Source organism: Nerophis ophidion, linkage group LG20 (assembly GCF_033978795.1).
Source record: "Nerophis ophidion isolate RoL-2023_Sa linkage group LG20, RoL_Noph_v1.0, whole genome shotgun sequence".
Taxonomy (NCBI): Eukaryota; Metazoa; Chordata; class Actinopteri; order Syngnathiformes; family Syngnathidae; genus Nerophis; species Nerophis ophidion.
Genome location: NC_084630.1, coordinates 42,646,139 through 42,671,726, shown reverse-complemented (window position 1 = coordinate 42,671,726; position 25,588 = coordinate 42,646,139). Strand labels below are relative to the sequence as shown.

At 40.2% G+C, this 25,588-nt stretch overlaps 1 protein-coding gene across 1 annotated transcript in view; it reads right to left on the bottom strand.

Annotated features, from left to right (window-relative positions):
- Nucleotides 1-24,494, bottom strand: part of gna12a (guanine nucleotide binding protein (G protein) alpha 12a) — a 93,075-nt gene extending 68,581 nt beyond the window's left edge. The window contains exon 1 of the mRNA XM_061881258.1: nucleotides 23,773-24,494. Within this exon, the coding sequence (XP_061737242.1) occupies nucleotides 23,773-24,090 (318 nt within the window). The 5' untranslated portion in view covers nucleotides 24,091-24,494. The remainder of the gene's footprint in view (nucleotides 1-23,772) is intronic.
- Nucleotides 24,495-25,588: the final 1,094 nt, after the last annotated feature.

Genomic DNA, 25,588 nt, shown 5'->3' with positions numbered 1-25,588 from the left:
TTTTACCACCAATCTAAAATGCAGATGTTTCCTTCAGCTAGTTTGGCACATATTCACTTACACTGGATTGTTTTATTATCTTTAAAGCACAACATGTACTTAATGTAATTGGCCTGACATCATTCTATTGTTTTGTATGCGGCCCTCTATCTTCACTCAAATGTCATTACATTTAATAAATTGTTATGAGAACATCCATAATCAGCTCATCAATAAATATTTTTTGGGAGTGGAAAAACTTAAATAGGATGTGAGAATCAGTGTTGTACTGAATATGTGAATGGTACCCAGAGGGGCTGTGACATAGCACTGGTCTCAACTTCCCATAGCTGATTTTATTTTAACATATAAATATTTTTTTTATATTGCCAACCTCAAATAAGAATGTAGATATTTGGATACAGGGAATAAAAAATGTGGCTTTAAACCTAAAAACCATGTAGGGAAAATGTTTTTAGCGGTACATGATGAATATTGGGGCAATATAGGAATTATGACATTCCATTACATAAAAAAAATGCTCATATGGAATAAAAACACTTAATTAGGGTGAGATTACTCAAACTGTGCTGTAGGCGGGTTAAGGTAAGCAAATCAAGCGCTCCTTTTCTCTTGCTGTAAACGGCCTGTCATAAACTCCCCCTGAGCTCACTGTAAACAAACACGGCGTCAATCATGTGGGACTCCTTCACTGCTATTTGCTCTACAAACATTCCACAAGGAGAGAAACAAACCCCATCAAGCTTCAACACATCAAACCTTATCAGCCAGCTAAAACACCGGAATCGCTACGACGAGTGTTTTGAAAGCCTACAAAGACTTCTGCACCGATAAAAGAAGCTCCCACAAAAGCAGCCACTAAGAAAGTTGGCACACGCTACGGTTAAATTTACATTTTAAAAATAATATTTATACAAACAAGTACTAAGTATCGAGCTTGAGAAATAGGACATTACTGTACTTCCTTGAATAGCCGCCGGGGCGCTAATTAATTTAAAACCTCTTCTCACTCCGGCGTCTACCAAAGGCATGCGGTAAATTTAGGCCTGCGCTTATAAATTTGAGTGTGATGTAAGGATACCATCATGAAAAGCACATTTAATTAAAAAAAACTTATTATGGTCTTACCTTTACTTATAAATGAAGTCCATGCGCAGCTCCTTCTGATCAAAAGCATCGATAACTTGTTTATAGAAGTTTTCCTTATCTTTCTTCAGTTTTAAAAGTCTCTGTCTTGATGGAGATCTTCCTTTATTACCTCCTGCTTTGATTGAAAGTCAAGTTTAGAAAACGGTTTTATTTTAGATATGTAATCCTCCATGTTAAAAGTGCAAGCGAGAAAAAATAAACGATCAATGCTCACTCTTGCTGCTTGTTGTCACTTCTTCTGCAGCCGAGTAGTCGCAAGAAGGATCACTAGCGCCCTCTACCACCAGGAGGCGGGAGTCATTTAATGACTCATATTTGACACACGCAGCTACGGTATATTAATAAAACATATCTGCTTAGTGTTCTTTTTAGCATATTCAATAGCTTGGATCTTAAATCCTACTGAATAGCTCTTAATCTTCTTCCCTTTATGCGATTTCAAATGATTGAAATCAGCCTCCTCCATTTTGAAAATGATGACAGGTGAAGTGTCACTCGTGACGTGACGAATTTGACCCGGCGGATATTCTAGGCATATGCTAATTATTTGGCGAAACGGGTTTGACCCGGCGGAAATTCTAGACATGCGCTAATAAAAATAATATTTTGCGAAACGAGTTTGACCCGGCAGTAATTCTAGGCAGGCGCATACTATATACCCGGCTGCAATTCAAGGAAATACGGTATCTCCAATTGGTACGGACTTAACTAATTTTTTGTATCACTGTAGAAACGTCTAATAGTCAAACTTTATTCACAAAGAACCTTTAATTCATTAAAAAAAACATGCAAAACAAAGAACCTTTAAAGATAGTCATTTTCAACTGGGGGCCTGGGGGCCACATCCGGCCCACCAAAACGGCTCTGTGGCCTTGTGGTTAGAGTGTCCGCCCTGAGATGGGTCGGTCATGAGTTCAAACCCCGGCCGAGTCATACCAAAGACTATAAAAATGGGAGCTATTACCTCCCCCTGCTTGGCACTCAAGGGTTGGAATTGGGGGTTAAATCACCAAAAATGATTCCCGAGCGTGGCCACCGCTGCTGCTCACTGCTCCCCTCACCTCCCAGGGGGTGAACAAGGGCATGGGTCAAATGCAGCACCACACCTAGTGTGTGTGTGACAATCACTGGTACTTTAACTTTAACTTCATTTGGCCCACCGAGCATCACCCAAATAGGCTTGATGAAACCATTCAAACGAGGCTTGCTCATGTCTGCAGTACCTCCATCACCCCACAGGGGGAAACAGCAAAGCCAATGTGTCAATGACACATTGGGTGAGTAGAAGAAGATAAAATAAATCGCGAAAATCGGAGTTTCACAGCAACTGGACAGGAAAGTATGCGCGTACGGAAATTGCTGACTTTGATGTCTTTTGTATTCGTGGTGGTGTTGTTTTTGGCTGTTCCAACTGCGGCGATCAAAACTGGTTAAATCCATGTAGCTCTGAATTTGACCAGCAGAGAGCTACACCTTAGGTTTAATTGTGTTAAATCCCATATGTGCAGTGTTTGCTGTGTGTATTATTAACACTAAACTAGGACTGGGCGATATATCGATATACGCGATATATCGCGGGTTTGTCTATGTGCGATATAAAAAATGACTATATCGTAATATTCAAGTATACGTTCTCACGCAGTTGCTTTTAGCTGTTGGCATTACACTACAGCAGGGGTCACCAACCTGGTGCCCGCGGGCCAGATGAGTAGCCCGCTGGCCTGTTCTAAAAATAGCTCAAAAAGCAGCACTTACCAGTGAGCTGCCTCTATTTATTTTAAATTGTATCTATTTACTATCAAGCTGGTCTCGCTTTGCTCGACATTTTTAATTCTAAGAGAGACAAAACTCAAATAGAATTTGAAAATCCAAGAAAATATTTTAAAGACTTGGTCCTCACTTGTTTAAATACATTAATTTATTTTTTTACTTTGCTTCTTATAACTTTCAGAAAGACAATTTTATAGAAAAAATAAAACCTTAAAAACGATTTTATATATACCTTTTTACCTTTTAAATTCCTTCCTCTTCTTTCCTGACAATTTAAATCAATGTTCAATTATTATCTTTTTATTGTAAAGAATAATAAATACAATTTAATTTAATTCTTCATTTCAGCTTCTGTTTTTTCGACGAAGAATATTTGTGAAATATTTCTTCAAACTTATGATTAAAATTCAAAAAAATTATTCTGGCAAACCTAGGAAATCTGTAGAATCAAATTTAAATCTTATTTCAAAGTCTTTAAACTTCTTTTAAAATGTTTGTTTTGGAAAATCTAGAAGAAATAATGATTTGTCGTTGTTAGAAATATAGCTTGGTCCAATTTGTTATATATTCTAACAAAGTGCAGATTGGATTTTAACCTATTTAAAACATGTCATCAAAATTCTAAAATTAATCTTAATCAGGAAAAATTACTAACGATGTTCCATAAATTATTTTTTTTAATTTTTTCAAAAAGATCGAATTAGCCAGTTTTTCTCTTCATTTTTTTCGGTTGAATTTTGAATTTTAAAGAGTCGAAATTGAAGATAAACTATCTTTCAAAATTTTATTTTCATTTTTTTCGTGTTCTCTCCTCTTTTAAATCTTTCAATTAAGTGTTTTTTCCATCATTTATACTCTACAAAAAACCTTCCGTAAAAGGAAAAAAAATGTACGACGGAATGACAGACAGAAATACCCATTTTTTTAATATATATTTATATTAATTTATTAAAGGTAAATCGAGCAAATTGGCTATTTCTGGCAATTTATTTAAGTGTGTATCAAACTGGTAGCCCTTCGCATTAATCAGTACCCAAGAAGTAGCTCTTGGTTTTAAAAAGGTTGGTGACCCCTGCACTACAGGCTCTTCCCACTCCTTCTTGTCTCTCCTTCTCACAGACAACAAGCGCACAAAATTACACACCTCACATACTGTCACGTCACACGTCACATACGTATACTCCCTCGCGGAGCAGAGAGGTAGCATCGTGGCTAACGTTAGCTGTGATGCTAGTGGAGTGTTGCGAGTGGTAATACGAGAGAAAGAAGGTGCGAATCTGGTAACAAATGAAAGAAAAATTAATTCCCAAGAAAGACAGCAGGGGGTCCATCGTCTGGTGGTGGATCGGCTTCAAGCGAGAATATGTCAAATAGACAACTTTAATTTGTCAAATGTGGGCCGCAAGCGTTGCTACCAAAAGTAGCATTACTGCTAATATGTAGCATCATTTCTACTCTACATGCCCCTAAAGCTGACCAACACGCCGGACTGTAGTCACTTGGAAGCGTGTCTTAATGAAATTAAACAATGGATGTCGGCTAATTTTTTGCAACTTAACGCCAAAAAATAAATAAATAAAAAAAACGAAATGCTGATTATCGGTCCTGCTAGACACCGACCTCTATTTTATAATACAGCTTTAAAATTTGACAACCAAATAATAAAACAAGGTGACTCGGTAAAAAATCTGGGTATTATCTTCGACCCAACTCTCTCCTTTGAGTCACACATTAAAAGCGTTACTAAAACGGCCTTCTTTCATCTCCGTAATATCGTTACAATTCGCTCCATTTTGTCCACTAAAGACGCCGAGATCATTATCCATGCGTTTGTTACGTCTCGTCTCGATTACTGTAACGTATTATTTTCGGGTCTCCTCATGTCTAGCATTAAAAGATTACAGTTGGTACAAAATGCGGCTGCTAGACTTTTGACAAGAACAAGAAAGTTTGATCACATTACGCCTGTACTGTATATACCTTTATATACATATATACATACATATATACCTATACTGTATATACCTTTATATACATATATACATACATATATACCTGTACTGGCTCACCTGCACTGGCTTCCTGTGCACTTAAGATGTGACTTTAAGGTTTTACTACTTACGTATAAAATACTACACGGTCTAGCTCCATCCTATCTTGCCGATTGTATTGTACCATATGTCCCGGCAAGAAATCTGCGTTCAAAAGACTCCGGCTTATTAGTGATTCCTAGAGCCCAAAAAAAGTCTGCGGGCTATAGAGCGTATTCCGTTCGGGCTCCAGTACTCTGGAATGCCCTCCCGGTAACAGTTCGAAATGCTACCTCAGTAGATGCATTTAAGTCTCACCTTAAAACTCATCTGTATACTCTAGCCTTTAAATAGACCTCCTTTTTAGACCAGTTGATCTGCCGCTTCTTTTCTTTTTTCTCCTATGTCCCCCCCTCCCTTGTGGTAGGGGAGTTCCGGTCCGATGACCATGAATGAAGTACTGGCTGTCCAGAGTCGAGACCCAGGATGGACCGCTCGCCTGTGTATCGGTTGGGGACATCTCTACGCTGCTGATCCGCCTCCGCTTGAGATGGTTTCCTGTGGACGGGACTCTCGCTGCTGTCTTGGATCCGCTTGAACTGAACTCTCGCGGCTGTGTTGGAGCCACTATGGATTGAACTTTCACAGTATCATGTTAGACCCGCTCGACATCCATTGCTTTCGGTCCCCTAGAGGGGGGGGGGGGTTGCCCACATCTGAGGTCCTCTCCAAGGTTTCTCATAGTCAGCATTGTCACTGGCGTCCCACTGGATGTGAATTCTCCCAGCCTACTGGGTGTGAGTTTTCCTTGCCCTTTTGTGGGTTCTTCCGAGGATGTTGTAGTCGTAATGATTTGTGCAGTCCTTTGAGACATTTGTGATTTGGGGCTATATAAATAAACATTGATTGATGATCATTTGAAAAGTCACCTGCTAATAACTGTATAATAAATACAGTTTTGGTCAATTGACTTAGTTGTGATTTCCTTCTCTGCATGAATGTTTAAAAGTAGCATATATGAATGCAGTATGAAGAAGAATGTTTGAATGTAGACACAGACTCATCATACTGCTGTGATTATATGCATCAAGTGTTCATTCAAGGCTAAGGCAATTATACCGAAATATATATCGTACATCGCGATATGGCCTAAAAATACCGACATACTAAAAAAAGGCAATATCGCCCAGCCTTACATTAAACCTTGTATATTGTTTATGTAACATACACAATGGACATTATATACTTTTGTAATGTTTATATTTTCAGCCTTGCAAACCTACATGAAGCAAGACGTATTAAGAAATAAAATTGAAGCAAAATAATTCAAAAGAAGGAATCATCTATTAAACTTGTCAACTATCTGTGGAGCTGCACACGCTGGGAACGGGTAGCGAGGGCAGAATAATGAAATGATTGACAGTTCAGTGTGAAAGCTGATGTTTAGAGGGCAAGCATTTTGGCTTCGAGGTCGGCTCAGTTTACTGCTCATTTGTCAACTATTAATTTTGTAAATGTCATTTTTGGCAAAAAATGATGGCGCTTATTGCTACTTAATACGTATTGGTTGGATGAACGCGACCGGAGTATTCAGACTACAGTCGCACTTTAACATGTCCGATTTACATCCACGTACGATAACCGCCTGAATCTGATTCGAAAAATTCGGGACTGAACTGTTCACATTGACATTAAAGTCAGACAACTGAACAAAACTGCACTGCGTAGTGAAACGGAAGCCATAATTCCGCTTTATTTCACCATGTTGAGGAACTTTGAACTGCATCGCAGATATTGCTTTGTGCGGTGTTTTTTCAGGGAATTGTCCCAGAGAATGATAGCAATTGTTGGGGGTATTGTACTGGACTGCTGCTTTAACTGGACCCTCTTATCATGCCGCGCTGGGCTGTGTGGCCCTCGGAACGGATGTTCTCATCCCTCAGGAATAGTCTGGTATTGTTAGCTGGTGAAGGAGGCCCAGCCATTGCAGAAAACAAAGGGACATTTACACACACGCGCACACACACACACACACACACACACACACACACACACACACACACACACACATTAGGATAAAAATATGCACCATGTCAACAGACCTCTTTGTGTGAAGCCACAGTGTGAGAGAAAAGTCAATATTAAGGAAGTTAACACAATTATTCTTATTAATATATTACCAAATACGAAAATATTTACACGCTGTTTGTCCCTATTTTTGTTTCACCTGAACATTGTATACTTTTAGACCTCCACCCCAGATCACACCTCACTCCAACCCACTTCTCCAAAATGGGCTGGCTCAGGGTGGAGGACGGAGTCAAACAAACAACTAGTCTATAAAATCCGCTACACCTCCCTGATACCGAAGTACATGTCAAACTACTTCCTTAAAGGGGAACGTTATCAGCAGACTTATGTACGCGTCAATATATACCTTGATGGTGCAGAAAAAAGACCATCTATTTTTTTTAACCGATTTCCGAACTCTAAATGGGTGAATTTTGGCGAATTAAACGCCTTTCTGTTTACGCGCTGGAGGCGATGACGTCAGAATGTGACGTCGCCAAGGTAACACAGCCACCATTTTCATTTTCAACACATTACAAACACCGGGTCTCAGCTCTGTTATTTTCCGTTTTTTTGACTATTTTTTGGAACCTTGGAGACATCATGCCTCGTCGGTGTGTTGTCGGAGGGTGTAACAACACTAACAGGGAGGGATTCAAGTTGCACCACTGGCCCCAAGATGCCAAAGTGTCTGCCGCCCATTGAATGTGCCAAAGTGTCTCCACATTTGACCGGCGATGCTAAGACAGACATGGCACAGAGATGTATGGATAACCTGCAGATGCATTTGCAACGATAGTCAACGAAATCACAAAAGTGAGTTTTGTTTATGTTGACTGACAGCTAATCGATGCTAACATGCTATGCTAATCGATGCTAACATGCTATTTACCGGCGGTGCTAAAGCATACATGGAACAGAGATGTATGGATAACCTGTAGATGCATTTGCAACTATATTACGTTTCCTTCCACCCACATTTAATGCAAAAAAAACACTTACCAATCGACGGATTTAAGTTGCTCCAGTGTCAAAAGATGCGAAAGTCCTGATCGTTTGGTCCGCACATTTTACCGGCGATGCTAACGCAGCTATTCGGCCATGCTATGGCTATGAATAGTGTCAATAGCTATTCGCTCAATAGCTTCAGTTTCTTCAATATTTTCATACTCCAACCATCTGTTTCAATACATGCGTAATCTGTTGAATCGCTTAAGTCGCTGAAATCCGAGTTTGAATCCGAGCTAATGACGCTACATCTTGCTGTGGTATTCCCATTGTTTGTTTACATTGGCAGCACTGTGTGACGTCACAGGGAAATGGCCAGTGTCTTCGCAAAGAGCCGAAAATAAGGCACTTTAAAGCTTTATTTAGGGATATTCCGAGACCGGTAAAATTTAGAAAAAAAATTTAAAAAAATACAACAAGTCACTGGGAACTGATTTTTATTGTTTTTAACCCTTTTGAAATAGTGATAATGTTCCTCCTTAATGTAAATGAACAACATAACCACAACACCAGGGGGAGCTCCACAAACCACGTTAAACCCAGATTCCAATCTAACAAAGGTCTTAACTCATTCTCTTTCTATGCCACATCAATGTAGAATGCACTCCCAACAGGTGGAAAAGTAAGTGAATCTCCATCCTCCTTCAAAACTTCAACCCTCCTCCATTCACATTCCACCTCCCCGGATTGTAAATAACCAAATGTAAATAATCAAATGTATTTCTAATGTATATACTTGTTCTTAGGCTATGTGAACTCACTATGTTCTCTGCTGGCTGTACATATCCTACAAAATAAGACCTACACTGTTTCAATGTCCATTTCTCTGTTGATGCAATTGTTGATGACTGAAGTACTGATAGCAACCAAAGCTCCTCATCCCACCCCCCGGATTGTAAATAATGTAAATAATTCAATGTATATACTATGATGATTAACTTGTGTGATGACTGTATTATGCTGATAGTATATATTTGTACCATGAATTGATTAACGTGGACCCCGACTTAAACAAGTTGAAAAACTTATTGGGGTGTTACCATTTAGTGGTCAATTGTACGGAATATGTACTGAACTGTGCAATCTACTAATAAAAGTTTCAATCAATCAATCAAAAGTCCTTATAATCAAATTAGCTCTAATACACATGTGTCAAATTAAAGGCCCGGGAGCCAGATCTAGCCCGCCACATCATTCTATATCAGGGGTGTCAAACTCAAATACAAAGTGGGCCAAAATTTAAAACTGAACAAAGCCGCGGGCCAAGGTTGAACAAATGAACCTTTTAATAGGGACCCAAACAAGTTTTGCATTGAATATTGAACAAGCAAGGCTTATATAACTTTATAGTGACATGCAAATTCGAGTTTTGAATAATAATAACAATAATAATAATAATGAAAAAAATATCAATGGCATATCAAATAAATTGTAAATAAAAATGTAATGCCTCTTTTCTATTTGCAGCCTTCTGAGGTAAAAATCAACATACATTTTTTTCACAGGCTAATAAATTTGAAAATAAAATAAAGAATAAATCCACCATTCAGGCCTTTTTACTGCTCAGTGTGCGACACACTGATCTAATCTGATGTGCCCAAGCTATCTTAATTTTCCTGAAGGAACTCTCCTGAAGGAATCAATAAACTACTATCTATCAATCTATCTTTTCTTGGATGCGAGTTCATTAATGTCAGGGCTCAGGCTTTGAGCTGAGGCAACCTGAGGTGGGCGGGGTTTGGTGGGAGGGGTGTGTATGGTAGCGTCCCGGAAGAGTTTGTGCTGCAAGGGTTTCTGGTGTTTGTTCTGTTGTGTTTATGTTGTGTTACGGTGCAGATGTTCTCCCGAAATGTGTTTGTCATTCTTGTTTGGTGTGGGTTCACAGTGTGGTCCACATTTGTAAGTGTCAGAGTTGTTTATACTGCCACCCAAAGTGTGACTTGTATGGCTGTTGATCAAGCATAGATTGCATTAACTTGTGTGTGTGTGTGTGTGTCTGTGTGTGTGTGTCTGTGTGTGTGTGTGTGTGTGTAAAAGCCGCATAACTTATGTGGCTGTTTCTATGTAGGGATGTGACGAAAGGTTGTAGAGGACGCTTAAGGCAGTGCCTTTAAGCCACACCCCCAATATTGTTATCCGGGTGGAAATCGGGAGAAATTCGGAAGAATGGTTGCCCCGGGAGATTTTCGGGAGGGCCACTGAAATTTGGAAGTCTCCCGGGAAAATCGGGAGGGTTGGCAAGTATGAGTATTAGCGGTGATGTGGTGTTACCGGCGGGCCAGCTTTAATGTTAATTTGATATTGCCTCAAGGGCCAGATGAAATTACACGGCGGGCCACATTTGGCCCGCGGGCCAGAGTTTGACACCCGTGTTCTATATAATCCACAAAAGCCTGGAAACAATAAGCATCAACAAATTACCACATCTTTACTTACTCAATAGATTCGTTTTTTTCCATTTTGATAGAAAAAAATACATGTACCACTATTGCATATCTTTTAAACTTGAATTTTATCTAACAATGCAACAAATATTACAGTACAATACACTCCAAACATGTTTTTGGTGAAAACATAAATACTTTCAATATCATTTTGGCGATACGATTTCAAAGCAAGTTATCCATCAAATTGTACGTACAAATAGCAAATGAGTTGCCAGAATTGTACTGTAAAAAAAAATTGAAGAGAAAGATGTTTTAAGTTAATTAATGCATTTCTTGTTTAAGACAAGTAAAGTACCCTAAATCTTCTGACATTACTACCGACGATAATGTCTAACTTTATGCCATGTGCATCTTGGAACCTCCATTTGGACATCGCTGTGTGGAGTGTGCATTCCGGTATTTTCCGAACACTCCAGATTCCAAAAATATGTATGTTAGCTTCATTGGAGACTGCAATTTGTTCATAGATACGATTGTTAGTGTGAAGGATTGTTCATATACAGTAAATAGGACTGTGATTGGCCATGCTAATTTAAGTTAGTCTGTCTGTTATCTTGTCCATTGTACGTTAGCATTAAGCTAGCGGCATTACAGCGCCACCTTCATCCTGCATAATTGTATTGCTATTTTCAGTTTATTCCGTCCATCCATCCATCCATCAATCCCAAATATATTATTAATTTAACGTGATTCCTAAAAGTATGTGCACTTCATGTGTATATATAATGTACTTTCTTTAGTGTGGTTACTGTTACACTGACTTAATTGTGAAAAATATCAAAACACCCAGTTATTTTCCCCCCAATATAATTTAAACGACTGTTTATATATATGGCAAACCAAATTGCAAAATTCAGGTATGGAAGAATCAAATAAAGCAATGAGCAACAACAATTGAAACTGCATTGAAAGCGCAGTCTACCAAATCAAATTCCTTGCGTTAAAGCTGATTGTGATTCTAATTCTGATGGTATAGGAAAATGAATTTTAATATTATTATTATGAATGGTAGTATTAATAAATAATAACCCTATTTTTTAATTAGCCTTTTTATAGTAAATATATACGTCATATCATATTGACGACGCCCCCACCTCCACCATATAGTGCATGGGTGTCAAACTCTGGCCCGTGGGCCAAATTTGGCCCGCCGTGTAATTTCATTTGGCCCTTGAGGCAATATCAAATTAACATTAGAGCTGGCCCGCCGCTGTAACACCACATTCCCCGCTAATACTCATACTCGTCAACCCTCCCAATTTTCCCGGGAGACTCCCGAAGTTCAGTGACCCTCCCGAATTTCTGCCGATTTCCACCCGGACAATAATATTGGGGGCGGGCCGTGGAAGCACTGCTTTTGGCGTTCTCTACATGTCGCCACGTCCGCTTTTCTTCCATAAAAATAGCGTGCCAGCCCACTCACATAATATATGCGGCTCATACACACACACACAAGTGTATGCAAGGCATACTTGGTCAACAGCCATACAGGTCACACTGAGGGTGGCCGCATAAACAAGGTTAACACTGTTACAAAGATGCGCCACACTGTGAACCCACAGCAAACAAGAATGACACACACATTTCGGGAGAACATCCGCACCGTAACACAACATAACATCCGCACCGTAACACAACATAAACACAACCGGACAAATACCCAGAACCCTCCCGAATTTCTGCCGATTTCCACCCGGACAATAATATTGGGGGCGGGCCGTAAAAGCACTGCTTTTGGCGTTCTCTACATGTCGCCACGTCCGCTTTTCTTCCATAAAAATAGCGTGCCAGCCCACTCACATAATATATGCGGCTCATACACACACACACAAGTGTATGCAAGGCATATTTGGTCAACAGCCATACAGGTCACACTGAGGGTGGCCGTATAAACAAGGTTAACACTGTTACAAATATGCGCCACACTGTGAACCCACAGCAAACAAGAATGACACACACATTTCGGGAGAACATCCGCACCGTAACACAACATAACATCCGCACCGTAACACAACATAAACACAACCGGACAAATACCCAGAACCCTCCCGAATTTCTGCCGATTTCCACCAGGACAATAATATTGGGGGCGGGCCGTAAAAGCACTGCTTTTGGCATTCTCTACACGTCGCCACGTCCGCTTTTCTTCCATAAAAATAGCGTGCCAGCCCACTCACATAATATATGCGGCTCATATACACACACACACAAGTGTATGCAAGGCATACTTGGTCAACAGCCATACAGGTCACACTGAGGGTGGCCGTATAAACAAGGTTAACACTGTTACAAATATGCGCCACACTGTGAACCCACAGCAAACAAGGATGACACACACATTTCGGGAGAACATCCGCACCGTAACACAACATAACATCCGCACCGTAACACAACATAAACACAACCGGACAAATACCCAGAACCCTCCCGAATTTCTGCCGATTTCCACCCGGATAATAATATTGGGGGCGGGCCGTAAAAGCACTGCTTTTGGCGTTCTCTACACGTCGCCACGTCCGCTTTTCTTCCATAAAAATAGCGTGCCAGCCCACTCACATAATATATGCGGCTCATACACACACACACAAGTGTATGCAAGGCATACTTGGTCAACAGCCATACAGGTCACACTGAGGGTGGCCGCATAAACAAGGTTAACACTGTTACAAAGATGCGCCACACTGTGAACCCACAGCAAACAAGAATGACACACACATTTCGGGAGAACATCCGCACCGTAACACAACATAACATCCGCACCGTAACACAACATAAACACAACCGGACAAATACCCAGAACTCTCCCGAATTTCTGCCGATTTCCACCAGGACAATAATATTGGGGGCGGGCCGTAAAAGCACTGCTTTTGGCGTTCTCTACATGTCGCCACATCCGCTTTTCTTCCATAAAAATAGCGTGCCAGCCCACTCACATAATATATGCGGCACACTGTGAACCCACAGCAAACAAGAATGACACACACATTTCGGGAGAACATCCGCACCGTAACACAACATAAACACAACCGGACAAATACCCAGAACCCTTTGCATCACTAACTATCCGGGATGCTACAATATACACCCCCGCTACCACTAAACCCCGCCTCAACTCAAACCCGCCACCGAAAAAAGGCATTACATTTGTGTTTTTATTTTATTTGATATGCCATTGATATTTTTGAATTATTATTATTTGAAACTGGATTTTGTATGTCACTATAAAGTTATATAAGCCTTGCTTGGTGAATATTCAATGCAAAACTTGTTTGGGTCCCTATTAAAGGGTTAATTTGTTCAACCTCGGCCCGCAGCTTAGTTCAGTTTTAAAATTAGGCCCGCTCTGTATTTGAGTTTGACACCCCTGATATAGTGTCAATTTAGGGCAGGCCTGGGCAATTATTTTACTCCGGGGGGGCAGATTTAGATAAAAAAGTGTGCCTGAAAGCCGCTATATCTATTTTTAGGAAAACTATTACAAAAACTCACAATAATGATTGAAAGCTAAAACCATTATGACAGAGCGCCTGAAAAAACGGAATGGAATTTGACATTTTTTTTACTGAATGAGACACCCAGAATGTACATGAAAATAAAGAAGGTGGGACTTACAATATTAACTATGAACGATAAAACACTGAATATTGAAAACGTATTTTACAATTAGCCGAAACACAACCAAAATACAACAAACACAGTGAAATATGAACGCGAAGAGTAAAAAAAAAAAACACCTAAAATCTGAGATATCTCATAGTGACCAAAGTAACTAATTAGATGACCATAGTAACTAATTACATGACCATAGTAACTAGTATATGATGCAGATTCCAAGCATTGAATGACCTAGACTTCCGCTCATTAAAAAACATCACTGCACATCATAATGGCAGCTACACTTTCCATCTTAAACATCTAAAACAATTATTTGAAAATGTCCAGCGGGCCACATTGAAAAGCTCAACGGGCCGCATGCGGCCCCCGGGCCTTAGTGTGCCCAGGTCTGATCTAGGGGAATCCCTGAATCGCTATCAATAATCATATCTAACCTACTTACAGTTTACAGCCTTGTCAAATGATATACCGTATTTCCTTGAATTGCCGCCGGGGCGCTAATTAATTTAAAACCTCTTCTCACTCCTGCGCTTACCAAAGGCATGCGGTAAAAGTAAGCATATGCTAATTATTTTAAAACCTCTTCTCACTCTGGCACTTACCAAAGGCATGCAGTAAAAATTTGAGTGTGATGTAAACTTGGACCTTAAATCCTACTGAATAGCTCTTAATCTTCTTCCCTTTCTGCGATTTCAAATTACCGCTATTGAAATCAGCTTCCTCCATTTTGAAAATTATGACAGGGGAAGTGTCACTTGTGACGTCATGAGTTTGACCCGGCGGTAATACTAAGCATGCGCTAATTATTTTTGCGAAGCGAGTTTGACCCGGCAGTAGTTCAAGGCAGGCGCATACTATATGCCCTGTGGCAATTCAAGGAAATACGGTAAAACCGTAATCACAAAGATTATTATCAAAGCCGAGGTCAGGCTGATTATTAGCTAAACACTAATCAAATATACTGCAAAGGAAGGGACACATAAAAACTGATGAAAAATCAATAATGAAATACATTAATAAACAGTTAATAAAATGTAAGTGCAAATGAAAATATAGCTTCACTACTTTAGTCATAATTTTTGCGCTTAAAGAGATATTTTTTTTTACAATTTTGCCTGTTATTCACAATCCTTATGCAACACCTTTATGCATTCTAACTGAATGCGATCAGAACTCTGCTTATGGAGGAGCCAGTGAGGGTTGCTCTATTTTTCCTATAAAAGCCCTGAAAAAACATCCATTTAGGTTTTATATACATGCTGTAAGTATACATGTAATGTAATGAAATGTACATTTAAAATAACATGTAATATTTATGTATTTTTGCTCATTTTAAGCATACGCGGTGCATTAATTTTTAAAAACGCATTACAATTATCGCTTTCCATTTCAACATCACTGGTTTTTATTCTATTTCTTCAAGACAGCCAAAAAACATAATAAACCTCACTTACTCTCCAATGTCTGCTGTCATTAGGATGCCAATTGCTAGAATCTTGTGATAATCCCGTTTCGATGAAGAATGACTCATAATCCTCACAAAGAAAAGGGGGGTGGAATCAACAATTTTTAAGCGTTGTTCTCACCATTTCCAGGTCTAAATTGGCTAACAAACTGTACTGGCATGTCGGAATACATCCTCATCCTTATACTATCCAGGTGAGAGGCATAATTCATGATCTACAATAAACTTCCACAAGTAAGAAAGCGACAAACTTCTGATCATGGCGCCGCTATAAATAAATATTCTGTGTTAGTGCTAATAATAATAGTAGGACTGATATTCAAGTCATGAAATGTAAATGGGAGTATTGTAGCCAGTTTTTGGATGTTTATTTATTGGGTTTTCGGGGCGAAATATAGGACCTCTTTCCGTTGTAAGCGGATTTTTATTTTTCGAGTTAGAATGCATTAAAGGGGAACATTATCACAATTTCAAAAGGGTTAAAAAAAAGAAAAATCAGTTCCCAGTGGCTTGTTGTATTTTTTGAAGTTTTTTTCAAAATTTTACCGGTCTCGGAATATCCCTAAATAAAGCTTTAAAGTGCCTTATTTTCGGCTCTCTGCGAAGACACTGGCCATTTCCCTGTGACGTCACACAGTGCTGCCAATGTAAACAAACAATGGGAATACCACAGCAAGATATAGCGACATTAGCTCGGATTCAAACTCGGATTTCAGCGACTTGAGCGATTCAACAGATTACGCATGTATTGAAACAGATGGTTGGAGTATGAAAATATTGAAGAAAAAACTGAAGCTATTGAGTGAATAGCTATTGACGCTATTCATAGCCATAGCATGGCCGAATAGCTGCGTTAGCATCGCCGGTAAAATGTGCGGACCAAACGATCAGGACTTTCGCATCTTTTGAGCAACTTAAATCCGTTGATTGGTAAGTGTTTTTTTCGCATTAAACGTAGGTGGAAGGAAACGTAATATAGTTGCAAATGCATCTACAGGTTATCCATACATCTCTGTGCCATGTCTGCTTTAGCACCGCCGGTAAATAGCATGTTAGCATCGATTAGCGTAGCATGTTAGCATCGATTAGCTGGCAGTCAACATCAACAAAACTCAACTTTGTGATTTCGTTGACTATCGTTTAAATGCATCTGCAGGTTATCCATACATCTCTGTGCCATGTCTGCCTTAGCATCGCCGGTCAAATGTGGAGACACTCTGGCACATTCAATGGGGGTCTGGCGGCAGACACTTTGGCATCTTGGGGCCAGTGGTGCAACTTGAATCCCTCCCTGTTAGTGTTGTTACACCCTCCGACAACACACCGTCGAGGCATGATGTCTCCAAGGTTCCAAAAAATAGTCCAAAAAACGTAAAATAACAGAGCTGAGACCCGGTGTTTGTAATGTGTTGAAAATGAAAATGGTGGGTGTGTTACCTCGGCGACGTCACATTCTGACGTCATCGCCTCCAGCGCGATAAACAGAAAGGCGTTTAATTCGCCAAAATTCACCCATTTAGAGTTCGGAAATCGGTTAAAAAAATAGATGGTCTTTTTTCTGCACCATCCGTCTCATCGTTCTCATGATGATTGTGAACTATAGGAAAAATTACAAAAAAGTGCAGTTCCCCTTTAAGAAACTTCTGTGACTTTAGCTTCAGACTTCTTCTGTTTATTTGATATTGCCTTTACTGCCACAAGTGGTGGAAAGGTGTATTACATGTTACAACTGAATACAAACCACAGCAGAGAAAGAGATATTTTTTGGCGGCCCTCTTGGGCAATATGTCTACACTAAGCCGGGTAACCCCTTAAACAAATAATTATTCAGCCTAAACCCCGTTTCAGCCACAATTAACCAGCGTTTAAGGTCCCCCTCCTTGGACAATTTTTTACACGGGTAAGTTCGCCGTGTATTTCTTGAATCTTCGGCTCTTAGCTCTGTAAGGACTCATTGATCGTTTACAAACAGAGTTCGGAGAGGAAGTGTCCCCAGAAAGACCCAGCCCCCCACGGAAAGGGACGTCAGAAAGACCGCGCCACAGCCAGCTTCATAATAAAGCTGTTTCGTAACTCGAAGGAAACCACTGGATATATGGAGGCGAGTCATCCAGACATGCCCGTGTTTCTCCTTCTTCTACATGTACAGACGCTTGTGGAAATCACTCATGAATACCTTAAAGGGGAACATTATCACCAAACCTATGCAAGCGTCAATATATACCTTGATGTTGCAGAAAAAAGACCATATATTTTTTTTAACTGATTTCCGAACTCTAAATGGGTGAATTTTGGCAAATTAAACGTCTTTCTGATTATCGGTCTTTTAGCGATGACGTCAAAACGTGACGTCGCCGAGGTAACACACCCGCCATTTTCATTTTCAAAACATTACAAACACCGGGTCTCAGCTCTGTTATTTTCCGTTTTTTCGACTATTTTTTGGAACCTTGGAGACATCATGCCTCGTCGGTGTGTTGTCGGAGGGTGTAAAAACACTAACAGGGAAGGATTCAAGTTGCACCACTGGCAAGAAATCGGCCGCCAGACCCCCATTGAATGTACCAGAATGTCTTCACATTTGACCGGTGATGCTAAGACAGACATGGCACAGAGATGTATGGATAACCTGCAGATAGATGCATTTGCAACGATTAAGTCAACGAAATCACAAAGGTGAGTTTTGTTGATGTTGTTGACTTATGTGCTAATCAGACATATTTGGTCACGGCATGACTGCCAGCTAATCGATGCTAACATGCTACGCTAATCGATGCTAACATGCTATTTACGCTAGCTGTATGTACATTTGAAACTAGATACCCACATTTAATGCAAAACAAACACATACCAATCGACGGATTTAAGTTGCCCCAGTGTCACAAGATGCGAAAGTCCTGATCGTTTGGTCCGCACATTTTACCGGCGATGCTAATAAGGCAGCCATGCTATGGGCCACTTCATTAGGTACACCCATGCTATGGCCGAATAGCGTCAATAGCTATTCGCTCAATAGCTTAAATTTCTTCTTCAATTTCGTTTTCGCTATCTGCCTCCATACTCCGACCATCTGTTTCAATACATGCGTGATCTGATGAATCGCTTAAACCGCTGAAATCCGAGTCTGAATCCGAGCTGATGTCGCTATATCTTGCTGTGGTAACCGCCATGTTGTTTGTATTGGCAGCACTGTATGACGTCACAGGGAAATGGACGGTCGCATCGCAAATAGCGAAAATCAAGAACTTTAAAGCTTTTTTTAGGGATATTCTGGGAGGTGTAACATTTTGAAAAAAACTTTGAAAAATAAAACAAGCCACTGGGAACTGATTTTTATTGTTTTTAACCCATTTGAAATTGTAATAATGTTCCCCTTTAAGAGCAAACCATTGCAGCTATTTGGGATACAACACTTCTCAGACGGCATGAGAACTTTCCAATGTCCAGATCAGGTGTGATTCTACTTAGCGAAAAACTTTGTTTATTTGTCGAAGGAGAGACAACGAGAATACGAGCTTCAGCGTATGTGATAAAAAAAAGGTAGCATGTGCTTTGTATTACCTAGGTCATCAAGGGAAAACAGCGAATCTTTTGGACTGGCAAAGCAGACAGTATCAGTTATTGTCCACCATGAATGTCGCGGACTCAACGTCTAGGTCCAGAGTATAAAGTCAATAAAAAAGATTTGACAATGAAGATGAAGGCAAAAGTGTGAGGCGTGTCCTGACAGGATATCTAGATCCCTAGATTGATTGTTGTCAAATGCTCTTTGTCACAATTTGTACTTTCATGTCCAATAAAGATTTGATTAATTTAGTAATTAAGTTCTTAAATGTAACTTATCTGAATAACATCCAGTGTTGTGGTATTTCAATTAAGTGGAATCCAGTGTGCTGAGGGGCCCTATAGTAGTGAATCACACCTGAGAAATCAAAAATTAATAAAATCTTTATTAGACACGTAAAGAATGTGATAAAGAACATTGTACAACAATCAATCTAGGCATCTGGATATCTGGTCAAGACACTCCTCAGTCTTTTGTCTTCACCTTCATTGTGCATTAGATTTTGGTGACTTCATATACTCTGGACCTAGACGTTGAGTCCGCAACATACATGGCGGACAATAACTGATACAGTCTGCTTTGCCAGTCCAAAAGCATTCCATGTTTCCCGTGGTCATCCATCGACGACTAGGGTTGGGTATCGAGTATCGATTGGAACCGGGACTAACTTTCCGATTCTCCCGGAATCGTTCGAAAGTTTAAATTTTGATTCCGCCGACCGGAAAAAAATAATAAGTCCGCCGACCCGGAAGAAGAAGCCGCTGAACACCAACGAAGAAGTGCCCACCGCCGGAATTGTTAGCATAGCCGAGCCAATGTAGCCGAGCGAGTCAGACAAGCATGGATGGCGGGCGTCGACGGTCGAAAGGACTGTTTGGTGCTTAGGTGGGTGCACGTCGAACATGATGAAGCACCTTCGAGTTCATGGAGTACAAATAAATGCGTGTCCCGTCTACGACAGGAGACACTATCTGTCCAGAACGCTCACGCATCCTGCCTAAAAAGGCGGATATGCTCATTTTCCTAAACAAGAACTGTCTCTGATTTTATACTGTACCTGCTGCTAATCAGGACTGGGTTTTGCAAGTTGTTTCTTATTGTTTATCTGCTTTTCTGCGCCAGGTTAGCCCATCAGTGGGAGCACGGTAACCATGTTTAAGTACCTGCAGCATCATATACTTGTGTGTGTGAATGTGTTTTCATGAGATTTTATGCAGCATCATACACTTGTGTGTGTGAATGTGTTTTCATGAGCTTTTCAAAAAATAAAGCTCTCTTGATGAAAGTGTACCCCTGTGAAAATGTATTCATAAATTATAATATTTATATTCAAGTTCATAGATTTGATATGTATATTCTAGTTGAAAACAGCCCTGTGAGGAATTTATAGTAAAGTTCATAAAAAGTTAATAGAATTCAAATTGATGGAGAATGTCAGACTATTTCATTCAGAAAGACTGTAGGTTAGCTAGCTCATTTAAAATATCCTAAACTTTTTATTGACTCTGCCTTTTTTTTTTTTTAAAGAAGGAATCGGAATGGAGAATTGTCAAGAATCGGAATCGTTCGAATTCAAACGATACCCAACCCTATCGACGACCAGGCAATACAAAGCACACGCTACCCGTTTTATCGCAGCCATGGGAGCTCGCATTCTCGTTGTCTCTCCTTCGACAACTGGACGAAGTTTTTCAATAAGTAGAATTACAGCTGACATTGTGAAGTGAAGTGAATTATATTTATATAGCGCTTTTCTCTAGTGACTCAAAGCGCTTTTACATAGTGAAACCCAATATCTAAGTTACATTTGAACCAGTGTGGGTGGCACTGGGACCAGGTGGGTAAAGTATCTTGCCCAAGGACACAACGGCAGTGACTAGGATGGCGGAAGCGGGAATCGAACCTGCAACCCTCAAGTTGCTGGCACGGCCGCTCTACCAACCGAGCTATCCCGCCCCATTGGAAAGTTCTCCTGCCGTCTGAGAAGTGTTGTATCCCAAATAGCTGCAATGGCTTTTCTGTTAAGGCAGGGGTAGGGAACCTATGGCTCTAGAGCCAGATGTGGCTCTTTTGATGACTGCGTCTGGCACTCAGATAAATCTGAGCTGACATTGCTTAACACGATAAGTAATGAATAATTCCACTTGTAATCACAGTGTTAAAATCCATCCATTTTCTACAGCTTATTCCCTTTTGGGGTCGCTGGCGCCTATCTCAGCTACAATCGTTAAAAATAATGATCAAAATGTAAAACATTCTCATGCATTTTTAATCCATCCATCTGTTTTCTACCGGACCTGTTTAAGAAGTTGTGTTAATGGTAGGAAGTTATTTATTTATTATTGGTTAGTGTGGGGCTTGCCCTCCTGAGGGTTCTTCAGACCACCAAGCACCAACATGAGAGCCTGTTTCAGGGCTACAATATTGTTTTATTTTTCAATAAGTCTCTCAGTTGCTTTCCAGCAATTGTCTTTTTCTCTTTCGTCCTCGCTTGTGCTTTGGCTCCAGGCTCCAACCCCGTCTTTCCTCCTGGCTGCTGCTTGTAACCGAGCGGCAGGTGATTAGATAACAAGGCCCAGATGGGCCATCTACGCACCTGTCGCTGATTTTGAGGCTGATCCTGGCAACACCCCGCTTCGCTGAAGGCCCGCAGGCCACGCCCCCCTCCACAGTTAGCTTCAGAATAACAATGTTATTACAAAAAATATTATATGGCTCTTACAGAAATACATTTTAAAATATTTGGCTTCTTGGCTCTCTCAGCCAAAAAGGTTCCCGACCTCTGTCTTAAGGTATTCTTGTGTGATTTCCATAAGTGTCTGTACACGTAAAAGGAGAAACATGATGACTCGCATCCATATTTCTAGTGGTTAGCTCCGAGTTACAAACGCGCTTTATTATAAAGATGGCTGTGGTGCGTTCATTCTGACGTCACTTCCTGTGTGGGCCGCAGTCTTTCTGGCGTCGTCACTTCCTCTCCAAACTCAGTTTGTAAACGATCAATAAGTCCATACAGAGCCTAAGAGCCGAAGATTCAAGAAATACACGGCGCATTTACCCGTGTAAAAAATTATCCAACCTTAAACGATGAATTAGTGTGGCTGAAACAGGGCTTAGGCTAAATAATTATTTGTTTAAGTCAGGGGTCAACAACCTTTTTGAAACCAAAAGCTACTTCTTGGGTACTGATTAATGCCAAGGGCTACCAGTTTGATACACACTTATATGTAAATAAATTGCTAGTAATAGCCAATCTGCTCAATTTACCTTTAATAAATAAATCTATACATATAAAAAATGGGTATTTCTGTCTGTCATTCCGTCGTTCATTTTTTTCCTTTTACGGAAGGTTTTTTGTAGAGATAAATGATGAAAAAAAAAAAATTAATTGAACGGTTTAAAAGAGGAGAACATTTCGACTCTTTAAAATTCTAAATTCAACCGAAAAAAAGAAGAGAAAAACTAGCTAATTCGAATCTTTTTGAAAAAATTAAAAAAAGAATTTATGGAAAATCGTTAGTAATTTTTTTTATTAAGATTCATTTTAGAATTTTGATGACATGTTTTAAATAGGTTAAAATCCAATCTGAACTTTGTTAGAATATATAACAAATTGGACTAAGCTATATTTCTAACAAAGACGAATCATTATTTCTTCTAGATTTTCCAGAACAAAAATTTTAAAAGAAATTCAAAAAACTTTGATATAAGATTTAAATTTGATTCTACAGATTTTCTAGATTTGCCAGAATAATTTTTGGGAATTTTAATCACAATAAGTTTGAGGAAATATTTCACAAATATTCTCCGTCGAAAAAACAGAAGCTAAAATGAAGAATTAAATTAAAATGTATTTATTATTCTTTACAATAAAAAAAATAATACTTGAACATTGATTTAAATTGTCACGAAAGCAGAGGAAAGAATTTAAAAGGTAAAAAGGTATATGTGTTTAAAAATCCTAAAATAATTTTTAAGGTTGTATTTTTTCTCTGAAATTGTCTTTCTGAAAGTTATAAGAAGCAAAGTAAAAAAAAAAAAAAGAATTTATTTAAACAAGTGAAGACCAAGTCTTTAAAATATTTTCTTGGATTTTTAAATTCTATTTGAGTTTTGTTTCTCTTAGAATTAAAAATGTCAGACCAGCTTGCTAGTAAATAAATACAATTTAAAAAATAGAGGCAGCTCACTGGTAAGTGCTGCTATATGAGCTATTTTTAGAACAGGCCAGCGGGCGACTCATCTGGTCCTTACGGGCGACCTGGTGCCCGCGGGCCACACTTTAGACACCCCTGATTTAAGGGGTTAAACCAGTGGTCCCCAACCTTTTTGTATCCGCGGCCCGGGGGGGGGGGGGGTGTCCTTTTTTGTCATGAAAAAGGGACGTTTTTGTCATGAAAAAGGGAGTTTTTTCGTGGTTGGTGCACTATTTGTAAGTGTGTATTGTGTTTTGTATGTTGATTTAATTTAAAAAATAATGTTTTTTTGTTGTTTTTTTTTTAATAAAAAATTATTCTGCGGCCCGGTACCAATCGGTGGTTGGGGACCACTGAGTTAAACGACTTAGTGTAGACATGGCCTCAGAAACACCGCTCCAAGCCAATCATTTTGCAGCCATACAAACTTTCATCCCCAAATAAACTTGCGTCTTACCTTCAATATATTTTCATAAATAGTGTCCCGGAAGTCCAGAAGTGCTTTTTGGTCAAACTCCTGTCCGTTAATGATGCGCATCTGCTTGAGAAAAGTCGACTTCCCGCTTTCTCCCGCCCCGAGCAGGAGGATTTTCACCAGCCGCCTCACGGCTCTCCTTTCCCGGGCTAACATGGCGTCGATTTCCCGGCTCCGACGACGCGCCTCCCGCTCCTGCGCCGCGTCTCTGCCCCGGCTCCTCTCCTTACTGCCGCCGGGCTCCCGGCTGGCCTCGGCGGGCAGCAGGCAGCGGCTCAAGGTGCGGACCACTCCCGACATAGTTGGCTTGAGCAGCAGCAGTTCACCACAAGCCCCGTGTTAGGCCTACATGGAACCTCTTTTATCTCCTTTAAACAGCAGAAGTTCCCCGTTGGGCCTACATGGAGCCACCTAACAACTGCATTTATCTCCTTCCGAGCGACAAGGAGACGATGTTGCTGGCCTGGCACCGCAGGACAAGACCACGTCCGGGGTGAAAAGCGCCATGAACCACCAAAGTTAGTCAAATCCCCAGAAATCAGTATTAAATCCACCAACGGTCCAACCGGGAGTCAAAGAAGAGGAGAAGCCATTAACGGAGAGCTGGGACGTCCGACACGGTGAGAACTCTTCCAGACTTTTCCAAACACAACAGCCAGGCTGCCAGCGGGTAAACTTGGTTTGGACAGCCGGGAGGGGGCGACAGCTCCCGGGGAGGGGTCGTGCGGGTGGGAGGGGCTTGCCAAGGCCTCAGTAAGGAAAGCAGCTATTGGCTGTCCTTAAAGTCAGTGGTCCCCAACCTTTTTGTATCCGTGGACCGGTCAACACTTAATATTTTGTCCCGCGGCCCGGGGGAGAGAGGGGGGTGAACCTTTTTTTATTTATTTTATTTCTATTTTTTTCTTGTCGTGAAAAAGGGACGTTTTTGTCATGAAAAGGGGAGGTTTTTGTGGTTGGTGCACTAATTGTAAGCGTATATTGTGTTTTTTTATGTTGATTTAATTAAAAAAAGATAAAAAAATGTTGTTGTTTTTTTAATAAAAATGAATACAAAAATTATTCTGCGGCCCGGTACCAATGGGGACCACTGCTTAAAGTCACTATATTACATTAATTTTTTATTTCAATTTATTTATTCGCACAATATAAACCAGTGTTTTTCAACCACTGTGCCGCGGCCGTGAGATACAATCTGATGTGTCGTGGGAGATTATGTCGCTCAGGGGTGTCCAAACTTTTTCCACTTAGGGCCGCAGACTGAAAAATCAAAGCAAGCGGGGGCCATTTTGACATTAAAAAACAAAACAAAACCTAATACAATAGATCAGGGGTCGGGAACCTTTTTGGCTGAGAGAGGCAAGAAGCCAAATATTTTAAAATGTTTTTCCGTAGGAGCCATATAGTATTTTTTTAACACTGAACAAAAATAAACACATGCATTTTTAAGTAAGACAAACATTTCTAGAGTATAATAGGTCTTTTATTCTTTGTAATAACATTGTTATTCTGAAGCTAACTGTGGAGTGGGCGTGGCCTGCTGGCCTGCAGCTAAACAGGGTGTTGCCAGGACCGGCCTCGAAATCAGCGACAGGTGCGTAGATGGCCCACCTGGGCCTTTTTATCTAATCACCTGTCGCTCTGTTATAAGCAGCAGCCCGGAGCAGAGACAGGTTTGGGGCTAAGGCCAGAGTACGAGCGAGAACGAAAGAGAAAAAGACAATTGCCGGAAAGCAACTGAGAGACTTATTGAAAAATAAAAAAAGAATAAAACCCTGAAACAGGCTCTTACGCCGGTGCT